A 15960-nucleotide genomic window follows, 5' to 3' on the forward strand; every position below is an offset into this window, starting at 1 on the left:
ACTGTGCCGAGTATGGTTCAAATTGGTCTATAACCTGATATAGCTGCCATATAAACCGATCTTGGGTCTTGACTTCTTGAGCCTTTACAGTGCGCAATTCTTATCCGATTGGAATGAAATTTTGCACGACGTGTTTTGTTATGATATCCAACAACTATGCCAAGCATGGTTCAAATCGGCTCATAACCTGATATAGCTGCCATATAAATCGATCTGGGGTCTTGACTTCTTGAGCCTCTAGAGGGCGCAATTCTCACCCGATTTGACTGAAATTTTGCACGTGGTGTTTTTGTAGCACTTTCAACAGCTGTATGGTTCAAATCTAGGTATGGTTCAAATCGGTTTATAACCTGATATAGCTGTCATATAAACCGATCTTGGGTCTGGACTTCTTCAGCTTTTAGAGGGCATAATTTCTATCCGATTTGGCTGTAAATTTGCACGTGGTGTTTTGGTGTTACTTCCAACCACTGTGATAAGAACGGTTAAAATCGGTCAATAACGTGGTATAGCTGCCATATAAACCGATCTTGGATCTTGACTTCTTGAGCGCAATTCTTATCCGATTTGGCTGAAATTTCATGAGGTTTTTTGTTATGACTTCCAATAACTGTGCGAAGTTTGGCGGAAATCGGTATATAACCTGATACTGCCGCCTACATAAACCGATCTGGGATCTTGACTTCTTGAGCCTCTAGAGGGCGCAATTCTCATCCGATTTGGAAGAAATTTTGTACAACGGCTTCTCTCATGACCTTCAATATACATGTGAAGTATGGTCTAAATCGATCTATGGCTTGATACAGCTCCCATATAAACTGATCTTCCGATTTTGCCCCTACAAGGTGCAATTCTTATCCGAATGACCTGAAATGTTACACAATGACTTCTACAATGTTCAGCATTCAATTCAATTATGGTCCGAATCGGACTATAACATGATATAGCTCCAATAGCATAACAGTTCTTATTCAATATTCTTTGTTTGCCTAAAAAGAGATACCGCGCATAGAATTCGACAAATGCGATCCATGGAGGAGGGTATATAAGATTCGGCCCGGCCGAACTGAGCACGCTCTTACTTGTTTTATCTTTGATTAAATAAAAACACACTGCGCTTATTTCGTTTACAGTTCAGAAATAAAACCTACCTTAAACTTTGGGCATGTATAACAGATTTGGTTTGCTACATTTTATAATTTTCCATAAAACAAATACTAGGGGCTATCTTATGGTTTGAAAACGCCTAAATATACAAATTTCGTATTAAACATTTACGCCTCATTTGGTAGCAAAAATTCGAGCGAAACGAGACTGATCTAACCGTATTTGGCCGGAATGCAAAATAGGCCATCGAAGATGCTCAGCCTTATTAACATTTGTATTGGCTACCGAAAAGCGACCTAAAAACTAGAATAAAACTTTCGACTTCAAACAACCAAAGTCAGATGATATTAAGGCGTATTCAAATTTTATTTCGAGAAGACCTAGATATTAAACTGAAAGAGATTAATCCATTGACCATCACAATTTGGTTAATAAAAAGAACACATTAAAAGATATTCACTCTACAATACCCTGAGAGATCTGATAGATATAAATTTCTATTTCTTTTATATACCCAAGTGATTTTCGAGTATAAACTAATGTTCTTGATAGAAATGTTTAAATAAATGTATTTTTTAATTGTTTTTATATGTCTTGTTTTTTCCTTTACTATGCCTAGTGGTTATTTGCAAAGAAATTATTTCTCTTAATTACTGACAGCTATGAAACAGCTTCATTTTTTTGCTCCTTCTTTGATATGAATCAATGACCGCATAGAATGACTTTTGCTTCTGCATAACTTATTGTCATTATCAATAAAACTATAAATATTATTTTAATTTTACACTTGAGGCCAAATTTCTTATTGGATTCGGTTTGAATGCCAACAATTGCTCCAAGCCTATAAGAAAAGGTTCGAACTCGACAAGAAAAGTCTTGCCTCTTTTTTTCATCGCCCATCAGCCATGGGCTAAGCCTTAACCAAAGAATGTAACCAAGAATCACATCATATTTAAAATAAGGTTAAAGACCTTTTCATCTCTTTTGAACTGTTCTATGCGCAGACGCATACTGCTTGACCGCTGCCTCTGGCGATTTGGCAATTATGTCAAGTATAACAGAACATATGAGTATTAGGGAACACTTGGCTAAAAAGAGGCACCAAAGAAAAGTCAACGATTGACTTCCATATCAAATTCATAATCGACATCACGGGAGCCCATACGATGATCGTATGATCAGCATGGTATAACAATGCTCCACGTTTGCAGGTAGTCAAAAGTCGGGCTGTCAAATCAACTACACCTATATTATAAGTATTATTTGGGTGATATCCCTTTTCTAAATCTGTGACGATATTGAAGTGGTGAGTTTGAACTTTCGATTAATCTTTCGATATGCATTTATTTGAGAGGTTCCAGACAAGTAAAAACGTGCCAAATTTATCCGAGCCGAATCTTGGGTACCCTCCACCATGTATTCTGCTAAAAATTTTGACATAGTTAATATCTCAATTAGTTACAAGAAATCAAATAAGGTAATGATTAACTCTTCTTGGTGCCTTGAGGAATCAAACGGGAGACCGATTTTGTGAGGGCTATATCTATTGATAGATTTATCTAGGCTACATTTTATATGATATGTGAGCATAAGTAAACTCCACCTGTCACATGTATTCTAGAGACTCAGCGTCTAGAGATTCACAATTCTAATTCTTGAAATTGGTTTTTATACACCGAAAAAAATAAAAATCGGTTTCACTCACAAAATTAATTGAATCAATTAATTTTTTAATTGCAACATCTTCAACCACGAAAATTATAATATAAATCACAGTTTTTGAAAAAGGTGATTGAAAAAATTTTCAATTAAAACACTTGCATATTCAAATATAAAAATGATTGAAAATTTTTGAAATTTACAATTAATTTTTTTATTGATCCAATTAAAAAAATGATTGAAAATTTTTGATATTTTCAATTAATTATTTAAATGATCCAATTAAAAAATTATTGAATTGTTCAAAATATCCAATTAATTTTTTAATTGAATCAATTAAAAATTTAATTGAAAATATTCAAATGTTATATTAAAACTTTTGCGAAAAGCAGGCTGTATAGGGCACTCCCTCGATTTCGATGAAACATGGAACACGAATTTTAAGTTTATGTTTGGGTCTATGATCACTACTTAGAAACAAAAAACCTCCGGGGGTTTTAATTTTATAAATTCAGCTGCATTTAATAAATTGCCGAACAATTTGAGTGACAAAACGAAAAAGCTTTGTGGTCTTGACTATAATTGTTAAATTGAACAAGTAAAAGTGAGCTAAGTTCGGCCGGGCCTAATCTTATATACCCTCCACCATGGACCGAATTTATCGAGTTCTTGCCACGATATCTCTTTTTAGGCAAACAAAGGATAAAAGAAAAGAATTCTTATGTTATTGGAACAATATCAAGTAAAGGTTCATTTCGGACCATAATTGAACTGAATATTGGAGACCATAGTAGAAGTCATTGTGTAAAATTTCGGCCAAATCTGGTAAGAATTGTGAAAGAGTAAAATAGGGAGATGGGTTTATATAGGGGCTGCATTAGGCTATAAACCGATTCATACCATATTCGACACGTATGTTAAAGGTCATAAGAGAAGCCGTTGCACAAAATTTCAGCCAAATCGGTTTAAGAATTCAAGACCCCAGATCGGTTTATATGACAGCTATATCAGGTTATGGACCGATTTCAACCATACTTAGCACACTTGTTGGAAGTCATAATAACACACCTCATGCAAAATTTCAACCAAATCAGATAAGAATTATGCCCTCTAGCGGCTCAAGAATCAAGATCCAAGATCGGTTTATATGGCAGCTATACCAAAACGTGGACCGATATAGCCCATTTACAATTCCAATTGACCTAAGACTAATAAGAAGTATTTGTGCAAAATTTCAAGCGGCTAGCTTTACTCCTTCGAAAGTTAGCGTGCTTTCGACAGACAGACGGACGGACGGACGGACATGGCTAGTTCCAATTAAAATGTCATGACGATCAAGAATATACTTTATGGGGTCTTAGACGAATATTTCGAGGAGTTACAAACAGAATGACGAAATTAGTATACCCTCATCCTATGGTGGAGGGTGTAAAAAGTGCAAAAAAAAAACATCTTTTGGTATGAAAATAAGAACAAAATTTCTCCCGTGAAACAAACATTTCAGCGACTATTCCGAAAGCGGAATAGAATACCAACCCTTAGCTGCGAAACCCGGGGAATGATATAGGAAATGCTCCAACGTTTCATCATCTTCTCCACATGCCATACATATGCTATCACTTGGCGCACGGATTTTGAAAGTTCAAGCAGCCCCCATTTAATATCTCTGCTAATTCGCGTTTTTCCCAGTGCTCATCATTATCAATCGTGCCTCGTACATTTCACTCAACAAATGCAAACGAAATCCACCAACCAAATCGAGATGAAAAGAAAGTCAAGTGTAAAGATTCACGCTCATTAGATATTCGCCCGTTAGCATGTTCTAAGCTGAGCGCTAGAAAAGCCAGCGGTTTGGCTTTTGTTATCATCAGCGAATTCTTATAAAAACCGACAATAGTTCTAATCGTTCATTCAGAAGATATTCGCTTACAATTAGAGAAGAGCCACACAGACAGGGGAGCAGATTGCGTAGAAATATTTCGAGAAATAAGGACTTGTGTCGCATTGAATAGAAGAGAAGAAGACAAAGAAAATGAAACTAAGTTTAATTCTGCTGCTGGTCTCAGGACTGGCCATAGCATTGGCAGGTGCGTAATGAGCAAATGAACTTTTGAGGTGGCTTCAATTCACAACTCAACTCTTCTTTTTATTATTATTTATGCTTAGATCCCGCTAGGCCTCAAAGGGGTATGATACATCAGATTAACGCTGGTGTAGCGGGACCCAATCCATATATTTTCTTGACCGTGCCCCGAGGTCGTTCGCAATCGTTGGTGCAAGGTTTCGAGGTCATTGACAGTGACAACAACAATGACGATGATGATGCCGACGATGAAGAGCCACTTAACCTGAAACAAAGGAATTCCAAACATACCATCAATGATGAGCTAGACCATGACGAAGAAGAAGACATGGACATGGCTAACAGCATGGAGGAGCAAATGGACGAAAATGAGGACGAGGATGCAGATGATATGACAGTCGATGTCATGAAGGACTTCGCTATGAGCGATAAATCCAAGAAGAACCAAAGACTAACATCGTCGGTGAAGAATGCCAAGACCACTCCCATGATGGTGTCCCGGGAAACTGCAGGAGCCATCATGGTGCCCGATGAAATCATCGAAATCGAAGGTCAAAGCGTGATCGATGAAAAGACCGGCAAACCTGCCCTACTGCTCCCACGCTCCGTTCTAGACTCTATTCCCGATGGCAGTGTGGTGGCTCTCATGGAGCGTCCTGATGAAGGGCGGTCCTCCGAAGAGGAGCGTGCGAATCGTGTGGTAGTGCGCCGTCGTCGCAAGGGCTCCCGTCGCAATGTGAAACGCCGCCGTGGTAATGGCCGTCGTCGCAGACGCGGCAACAGGCGTCGCCCCAACAAGCGCGTTCGCGTTATGCGCGTTGGAGGAAATCGTCGTCGTGGCAATCGCCGCCGCGTCGGTTACCAAGGTTAAAGGGGTCTAGTGGGGAAAAACTCCCCACAGCTCCTTGGATTTCTCTAGTATTACTTAGTTCTTAGTCCTTTCTAGTTCTATGTCGCTCATATCTTGCTTGTGACCCCCACCCCCCCCCCTGCAAACGCTCTTTTGGCCAATACGCATAAGCTTACGCAATAACAAAGATATATTAAAAACCAAAACAAATACAAAAACAAGCTGTGTTGATGAATATTTTCGATTCCGCTTCATTGCTGGACATAGTTGAGGAGAAAGTTCGCTGAGGTCAGGCCGCACAGTTTGAGGTTACCAATCATTAACTAGGGCTAGCCACGCGGTGAGTCGCGCTAATCGCAACTTTCTTCTGCAGAATTTTGCCATATTTTTGGAAGTTATATTGGCTTTCGATTCATTCACTCATTTCGCCAAATGATTTTTCCCCAATCGGTTTCATAATCTGCAGATGAGTCTTTTTTTTCGCAAAATTTGGCATTTTTTCCAGAATTGGCTGAGTTATGTTAATGATGGTGGCATTGATTACATGAGAGGCCATATAAACACCATCGTCGCTAGTTTCCAGCGCATTTGGTAAGCGTTGATGTCAAGTGTGTATGGTGGAGTTGTATCACCACAGTCAGTCAGAATTAGCATTTTTTTGAATTTCATTTGTGGCTAAAATGAAATTAATGTGGCTTTTGGTTGTGGCCCTATGCGGCCTGCTAGCAATGGCGCCCTCAGCTGACGCAGGTGAATTTCCATATTTTAAAAAACACTGTTTTATTGATTGTTATTGACCCATAACTTTACAACCACCCCCCACCCTAAGAGAGTGCACTTGATGGCAACATTGAAATTAAAGAGGATCATGCCCTTGAATCAAAACTTCTGAAAGAAGTCGATTCTAAGGATGATGCCATGGCAGAGGTAGAAGATGAGCAGGATAATCAAGCTAAAGTGAAATCGGATATGGAAATGGAAATAACCGAAAAAGACATAGCAGCCCTTAATGATCCGGGCATGGTAAGCTTTTAAAATAAAATTCGTTGGGCCCAACAAAATCTGTATTTCTTTTTCTCATACGCAAGCAACGTCTGGCCCGCTATCTCAGATCTTACCATAACCGAAATTTGCAACGCAGCAATAACAACCACATTCAAGAGTTCAGTGACGAGGATGACGATGAACCGCCTCCCCAAGAACGTGCGGTGCGTCGAAGAATACGCATTCGTCGTCGAAATACCAAAAACAAAATCAAGAATGTCAGCACTGAGGATGTGAAACGCCGAAAGTCTTCACGCCGCAAGCCCAGCAGAAAGAGCACCATAAATCGTCAAAAGAATCAGAAATTTAGATCAAGGAAATCCAAAAGGAATCGCCGCAATCGTTATGGCAGCATGAAGGGAAAGAGACGCCGCCATGGGGTAAGATCTGGCCATAGAAGACGCAATTCCAATAGAAGAAGGCGCGTCAAGGGCACACGAAAGCCCCAACCTGAAGCTGTTGAGGAGCCTGTGGCTGCCGACACTGATAAGGAGAAAGAACCCAGCGCCAATCCTTGAGTTCGAGTTCGGAAAACTCTAATTAGTTTTTAGTTATTTATTCATTTAGTTTTTTAATTATTTATTAAAAACACAATCTTATGAAAACTGCTGAATTTTTTCTTTAGAGTTTCAAAATGAATATGAATGATCCGATGGGCAGAATGTTTTATGGGACACCAGCTCTTATAATTAATTTTCGGTTCAGATTTAGATATAGCTCCCATATATATATTTCATCCGATATGACATTTTAAGCTCTAGTATCCATAATTTTGGTTCGTTCTTTACAAAATTTTGAACAGGACGGTCTATTTAATGTTCCAACATGTGTGCATAATTTTATCAAAATAGATTCAGTTTTAGATAAAGCTCCCATATATATCTTTCATCCGATATGACGTTTTTAGGCTCTAGTAGCCATAATTTTGATGCGATCTTTACAAAATTTTGCATAAGACGTTGTCCAACATGTGTGCATAATTTTATCAAAATCGGTTCAGTTTTAGATATACCACAAACAAGTTATGCCTTTTTAGAATTCAAAATCTATGAAAACCCGATTTTCTCTACATTAACCGTTATAAAATCATTTTGTTAAATGACCTAACAAACAAAACCGTTTTCCATGGACTCGGGCAAAACTGAATTGGTACATGAAAACCCCTGAATAGTTTTGGCGTGCTATCACAGTATATTTATTCAAAAACCTAACAAGTATAAAGATATTAAGTTCGGCCAGGTCATTTTGGGGGCTATACCCAAAAATCTTCTTATATATAAAAATCAATTTGTGATTGTTTGTAGGTTTGTTTGTTTGTTCTTAGAGACTCAGAAACGGCTGAACCGATTTTCTTCAAATTTTCACATTTTTTCCATATTTGAAGGGGGGGCGGACCCTACCCTTACCCTAATTTTCAGAATCGCCAGATCTCGGAGATGGGTAGTGCGATTTAAGCGAAATTTTGTGTGCTCTCTTACAGCACCCTAAAAATAAAAATTTGGTATCATAATTTGGGATGGGGTACCTAGTAGGGCCGCCCCACCCTAAAATCTACCAAACATATATTTAGACCAATCACGACAATATGGGACTCAAATGAAAGGTATTTGGGATAAGAAAACGTATCTGATATTCAATTGTCGAACCAAGTGCTAGGGGGACCACCCCCAACCCCCAAAACACCCCTAAATCGGGCATATTTACCAACCATGGCAATATGGGACTTAAATTAAAGGTATTTGCGGGTAGAATACCAATCTAATATCCAAATTTGGGACCACGTTTCTGGGGGTACACCCCAAAACACCCACCAAACAGAACTTATATACTGGTCATGGGAATATGGGGCTTAAATAAAAGGAATTTGAGTGAATAGGGGACCAAGTGTTTGGGGGGCCGTCTCTCCTCAAAAACATTCCCCAAAGCGGACATATTTAAGACCATAGCAATATGAGGCTCAAATGAAAGGCCTTTGGGAGTAAAGCACGAATCTGATATCAATATTTGGGAAAAGTGTCTATGCGGCCACCCCACCAACACAACACCACCCAAATAGGAAGTATTGGCTGACTCTTGCAATATGAAGCTCAAATAAGAGGGTTTTTTAGAGAAGAATACCAATCCGATATATATTTTCAAGGCCAACTCACTGAGTGGCCGCCCATCCCCCAAAACACCCCCAAGCCGATCAAGTTTGCCGACTATGGAAATATGGGGTCAAATTAAAGGTATTTGGGAGGAGACCACGTATCTGATATCAACATTAGGGTCCAAATGTCTAGGGGACATCCCACCACCATAATAACCCCCAAGTAGGACGTATTTGCTCACCAAGATAATTTGGGTCTTAAAGAGATTGGAACTAAATACTTATAGTTTCTAGAGCCAATACCTCAAACCGGAAATATTTGCTGATATTTGCAATAAGGAGTTTAAATGAGATTAGAAAACGAATTTGATATCCAATTTTGAGGCCAATGGCAATATGGGGTTCAAATAAATGATATATAGATATATGAGAAAAGAGCACGTTGCTGATATATATTTTTCGGGCTTAGTGTTTGGGGGACCACCCCAAACACTAAAACATCCCTAAGTCGGGCATATTTACTGACCATGTCAATGTGGAGCTTAAATGAAAGGTATTGGGGTGTAGAGCAAGAATTGATACCCACTTTCGATACCCCACTGACCATCGCAATATGGGGCTCAAATAAAGGTATTTGGGAGTAGAATGCGAATTTGATATCCAAATGAAGGACAATGTATTTAGGACATCGCATTTTCCCCAAAACACCCTCCAAAGGGTAAAAATTTTTCGACCATGCCAATATGTGGCTCACATAGAGACCAATAGAGATCATATGGGATTCAGATAAAGGCACTTATATTGTTAAACTGTTAGTCAAGCGATATTATATTTTCGTAGCACGGTATTTCACTAAAAGCTCTGTAATTGTCAAAAATCAATATTCAAAAGAAAATTTTGCTCCATATAAAGTTAAAGAAGGCGCAGCGATGCGGGCCGGGTTCAACTAGTCCTATATAAACCACAATCAACACGGACTATATAAACCATAATCGACTCGAAGGCCTGAACACAGCTCACTGTGTTATACGTCATACTTCATATACTGCAGATGCGTCGTTTATTTACCTGAGAGTTTAAATTGGGAGATCTGTCTATGTAGGGGCTATATTAAGATATAGACCGTTTAAAGCCATATTCGGCACGGATTTCATAAACATAAATCATTTTGTCATATTTCAGTTACATCGGATAATAAATGCAGCTTTTATGAGCCTAAGCCGTCAATCGGAAGATCGGTCTATATGAGGCTATAGTAACTTTTGGACTATGTTCAGGATGTCGGAGATTTTAACACAAATCATTATACCAAATTTAAGTAAATAATAAATGCGGCTTTTATGAGTCTATGACCTTAAATAGGGAGATCGGCGCTATATTAATATGCATGCTGATCTGAACCAAATTCAAACTTGAATAAAAACCTGAATACGTGAAAAGTTTCCGATCAATATCTACGTTTTTAAAGACTGTAGCGTGATTTCAACAGATAGACGGACGAACATACGGAAAGGCATAGCTTGATCATTTTGGATTTTTAAGAGAACCAAGAATATATAACCTTTATAGGGACGGAAATGAATATTCAAAGTATGGTTCGAATCGGTTCATATCCTGGTATAGCTGCCATATAAACAGATCTGGGGTCTTGACTTCTTGAGCCTCTACAGGGAGCAATTCCTATCCAATTTTGCTGAAATTTTACATGACGTGTTTTGTTATGACTTCCAACAACTATATTAAAAATGGTTCAAATCGGTCCATAACCTGACATAGCTGATATATAAACTGATCTGGGGTCTTAATTTTTGCAGGAGGTGTTTTGTTATGACTTTCAATAACTGTGCTAAGAATAGTTCAAATCGGTCCAAAACTTAATAAAGCTGCCATATAAACCGATATGGGATATTGACTTCTTTAGCCTCTAAAGTGCGCAAGTATTATGCGATTTGGCTGAAACTTTGTACAGCTTCTCTTATGACCTTTAACAAACGTGTCGAATATGATATGAATCGGCTTGTAGCCTAATACAGCTACCATATAAACCGATCTCCCTATTTTACTTCTTCAGTCCCTAAAGTGCGCAATTCTTACTAGATATTCAATTCAATTAGGGTCCGAAATGAACCATAACTTGATATTGTTTCAATGACATAGCAATTCTTTTCTTTTATGCTTTGTTTGCCTAAAAAGAAATACCGTGGAAAGAGCTCGACAAATGCGATCCATGGTGGAGGGTATATAAGATTCGGGCAGGCCGAACTTAGCACGCTTTTACTTGTTTTGTTTCCTTGATGTTTTTACGAATTGCATGTCTCTGTTTGTGTAACATTTTTTTTAATTATTGAACAGGTAAATGTTATGTCAAAATTCTTAATAATTATGATTTATGGTATACTTGTTACACGTGCGATTTGAATATGTCCCAAACTTATTGACACGTAGGTTGCATATTTACACATCCGATTTCAATAGGAAATTACTTCCGAAATCATGCTCTTACTTGTTGTATTTTATATGGAGAACATCATGCAGTGGTACAAATATAGCAAGGATTTGGATAGAGGAATAGCTTTTTGTTTAGACCTCCCATTCGCGAATGGGTCAAATCTATTACTTAATTATTATATCGAAGTACTATTCCATTTGAAGGGTTTTTAGAGGGTATGCGATCCCAAGACTTAGCGACAAATTTTAATATCGAATTTTATTTATAGATAAAAGTTTAATTGGACGAACGGAAGGACGGACGGACAGACATGGCTAGATCGACTTAAAATGACATGATGACCAAGAATATATACACTTTATGGGGTATCAGACGCATATTTTAAGACGTTACAAACAGAATGGCGAAATTAGTATACCCCCATCCTATGGTGGAGGGTATAAAAATGAATTTGTTTTTTGTTAGTTTATTTGTTTGTGTGTGTTCCGTATAGACTCAAAAACAGCAGAACCGATTTTCTTGAAATTTTTACTGATGGTGCATAATGATCCCGTGGTGAAAAAAAGGTAGACCCTCCCCCTTACCCTAATTTCAAAAATGCCAGATCTCGCAGATGGATGATGCGATTTAAGCGAAATTTTGTGTGTTCTCTTACAATAAACCAAAACAAAAATTTGGTATCCAAATTTCGGATGGAGTGCCTGGGGGTCCACCCCTCGCCTAAAAACATACCAAATATGTATGTTAACAAATAACTACAATATGAAACTGAAATGAAGGGTATTTAAGATTAGAAAACCTATATGATATCGAATTGTCGGATCATTTGTTTGGGGGACCACCCTAGTCCCCAAAACACCCCTATATCGGACATATATACCGACAATGCCAACATGCGAGTAGAATACGAATCTGATATCCAAATCTGGGACCAAGTGTATGGGAGGCCGTCCCTCCCCAAAAACACCCCCAAAGAGGACAAATTTACGACCATAGAAATATGGGGCTCAAATGAAAGTCTTTGAACGCAAAGCACGAATATGATATCAATATTCATGAAAAAAGTGTGTTTGGAACCATCCCTCCCCCATAACACCACCCAAGTAAGACGTATTTACTGAGCATTACAATATCGAGCTCAAATAAGATGTATTTTAGAGTAGAAGACGAATCTGAATCCCGATCCCCAAAGCACCCCAAAACCGGACATATTTACCGACTATTGCAATATAGGGCTCAAATGAAAGGTATTTGGGATTAGTGCACGATATTCATACCCTGAGGACCTTCCCACTCCCAAAATCCCCATGAGAATAACGGGCTCAAATAAAGTCTTTGACGAGTGGAGCACATCTAACGTCCCACCTTAAATGACCCTTAAAACCCCGAGCAAGTTCAAAGACCAATAAATATCAACTGGAACTGGGGCAAACTTCTCACATATTAAAGAGTACAGTCCGATTAAAGTTTAAGCTCAATGACAAGGGTCCTCCTTTTTATAGCCGAGTCAAAACGGCATGCCGCAGTGCGACACCTCTTTGAAGAGAAGTTTTTACATAGCATAGTACCTCACAAATGTCACTAGCATTAGGAGGGGAAAAACACCGCTGAACATGGTTTCTGATGGTCGCACCAGGATTTGATCTCAGGTGATAAGCGTCATAGGCAGACGTGCAAACCTCTGCGCTACGGATCATATGGAGTTCAGATAAAGTCATTTATGTAGTCATACAGTTACTCAAGCGATATATATTTTCGTAGCATAGTATTTCACTAAAAGCTCTTTAATTGTCGAAAATAAATATTCAAAGGATAATTTTGTTCCCTATTCCCTAAGAAGGCGCAGCGAAGCGGGCCCGATTCAGCTAGTATACTATATTATAAAAACAAAGAAGTTGATTAGTTGTATTAAATCTTTATGAACCATTTATTTAAATCATATTTGCCTATTCCCTATTATATTTGTTAAACAATGAATTCTTATTGTAGAGATTTTGAGATATACTTTAATGCTAGTTTCCTTATTTATATTAACATTGGTGAGTACTTTGGTAATGGTCGAATATTTCCGGTGATACGTTTGTACTTTTCAGTTCAAAACACTTATTCGTCTGTAATAAAAGATAAAAATATTTGCACCTTTTCAAATAAAATCACCTTTTAATCTACTGACAAGCGAGTTAAATCACCATTAGTATTTAAGTTAAACTGGTGAAGATTTGTCCTATTTAAATACCTAATTGTAGTATCATATCCTTTTGATGTTTGCAGGGGCAGCATCCACTTCCATTTTGTTTTGATATGTGAAAATATATTAGTCATTTTGTTTTGTCTGGCATATAAAAAAGAAAATTAGAATATTTATCTTATTTTCATTATTTTAAACTTAATTTTGCAATAAATATATGAATAAATAAATAAAAATAAATTTGTTTTAAGTAGCCTGCGGATTTCTTAAATACCCTCAAAGAGGTGTCGATAAAGTCAGTTTACATTATGAATAATATTATACGTCAGTCTCACTGGTCAGTTTACTTGTAGGATAGTATTAAATTTGGCCCCAGGAAATCAAAATAAAACACCTCATGCAAAATTTCAGCCAAATCGGATAAGAATTGCGCCCTGCAGTAGCTCAAGAAGTCAATATCCAACATCGGTTTATATGGCTGCTATATCAAAACATGGACATGGACGAATAATCTGTAGGGTCGCCAGTCATTTATGGAATTTAGAGAAAAAGGTTGCCAAGGCAATGTGATATCTCCCTCACTGTTTAACATACCTATTCTTCATTCTACCCCTCCACACGGCATAGAGATCGTGTCATATGCGGACAATTGTACGATCATAGCATCTGGCCCCTAGTCATTATTGAAACCTGCCATAAGTTAAACGTCTTCCTCAACGAACTTGCCGCTAATTTCGCTGCTAGAGATTTGAAGACATCTGCCACCAAATCTCCAGCCACATTGTTCACTACAAATACGCGTAAGGTGAATAATGACCTGAATGTGAAAGAAACACTTGCTCTCACATTTGAAAGCTCTTACACATTTTCCCCGCATGTTACAGCAATTTGCGAAAAGGTCAAAAGTAGAAACAAGGTCCTCAAGTTATTTGCCGGCAGAACTGACCACATACCAAGCAATTGGTCGCTTAGTGGTATGTTATGCAGCTCCAGCGTGGTCTCGTCAGCTCTGTGACACGCAGTGGTATAATATTTAGATCTGTCAGAAGCTGCTTTACGAACTGAGGCGGGCTATCTCCTTAATTCTCACATGCACCACCTCCACCAGCAGACAAACATCCTCCGTGCGAAGACATAACTACGTGCTATCCAAGCAATACCTTCTGGGCTGTTATCGCAGGGACCATCCAAGCCATCACATTGTGGATAGGTATCTACCTTACGATGGATCTACATGATCTAAAGCAAGAAGTTCAGCGCTACTAAAGATAACCTCTAGATTAAGCGGCAAATCAAGCAACATTCATGCAGGACACAGTAGCAGCTGCTACGAATAGGTACCGTCTGAATGAGGTCCTTGGAGAACGACCGCCTCCCATTGCACGTGAAAAATTAGACCTCCTCCAGATAACCACATTAGTTCTAGCGCAATTACGATTGGGCAGATGCCGCCGCCTCAACTCCTACAGAACAAGGATTGATGGCAACTTGAAGGATGTGTGTCCCGATTGTGACCTGGGATCACACTACACACGTCTCCTGTTTAACTGCCCAGCCAGAACTACTCGACTCAGATCACTTTGGATGCACTCCACCTTAGTCGCAGTGTTCCTGGATCTGAATAATAAGTTCTGCAACAGAACTAAGCAGACGGAATATAGAACACAAAGCTTACTGTTAACATCATTTATTTGGGTACTTCCCCTAAATCGAACATGAAGGTCATAGAGGGTCATTAAAAGGCCCCAAAGGAAAAAATTTATCAAATTGGCTGTATCACACCTACGTTGAAATTAGAGAATAAGAATCATTGGTTTTGTAGAACAACCAACAGGTTAAAGTTAAGGCCACAAAGCCACAATCCTGTTCAATCGCCTCAGGTTGTAGGCCATCTCCCAATCATTTCTTTATGTTTTGACGAATTTTAATGAAATTCTAATTTGCATAACGACATAATAAGCCGACCAAGAGATATGGCAGAACTCTAATAGAGAGCCATCAATCAAACCATTAGTGAGATGATGGTTTGCCAAAAGCGCGGGGTCAGCAACGGTATTTGCAAAGTGTCCAGACCAACAACCCTACAATAGGCCGGGTCAGAAAATATTTGAAACAAAAATGTGTTTTCGCACCTTGGGCTGACTAGCAGCTGAGCTTAATGATGGACGGTTTGTTGGTATCGTAGCAATTTTTGCTTTTGTTGTAGGAGAGGAAAGCATCGCAACGAATATCATCATCATCATCGTCATCTTTATCATGGGCTTAAATGTAATTTTGCAAACTGATAACGTTTTGTTTACACGATCTCTTTGATTTATTATCCGGGGTTAATGATTCAATGATCAGCACTGCGTGCAACTTTGACCTGCCTAGGGGTACCTGGAATAGACTCAGACTTCAGACTTCTGATTGTTGGAGTTTTTGGTGAAATGGTATATAAAGAAAGACTGTAGAACTGTTCTTTCATCAGTCTCAGTCAGTGTATCTCAAT

The 15960-nt window shown here is 38.5% G+C and overlaps 1 protein-coding gene across 1 annotated transcript; it reads left to right on the forward strand.

The window, feature by feature from the left end:
• The first annotated feature begins 4798 nt into the window (after positions 1-4798).
• On the forward strand, positions 4799-5720 carry LOC106093226 (protein SDA1 homolog). The gene is made up of 2 exons (XM_013260247.1): positions 4799-4853; positions 4933-5720. The coding sequence occupies exons 1-2, from the start codon at positions 4799-4801 to the stop codon at positions 5718-5720; spliced, it is 843 nt and encodes a 280-aa protein (XP_013115701.1).
• The last annotated feature ends 10240 nt before the right edge of the window (positions 5721-15960 follow it).

Source organism: Stomoxys calcitrans, chromosome 4, assembly GCF_963082655.1.
Source record: "Stomoxys calcitrans chromosome 4, idStoCalc2.1, whole genome shotgun sequence".
In the NCBI taxonomy this organism is placed as follows: Eukaryota; Metazoa; Arthropoda; class Insecta; order Diptera; family Muscidae; genus Stomoxys; species Stomoxys calcitrans.

Coding starts and splice junctions, on each gene's coding strand:
- LOC106093226 (XM_013260247.1), top strand. CDS start 4,799: ATGAAACTAAGTTTAATTCTGCTGCTGGTCTCAGGACTGGCCATAGCA. Junction 4,854..4,932: donor ACTGGCCATAGCATTGGCAG/GTGCGTAATGAG, acceptor ATTTATGCTTAG/ATCCCGCTAGGCCTCAAAGG.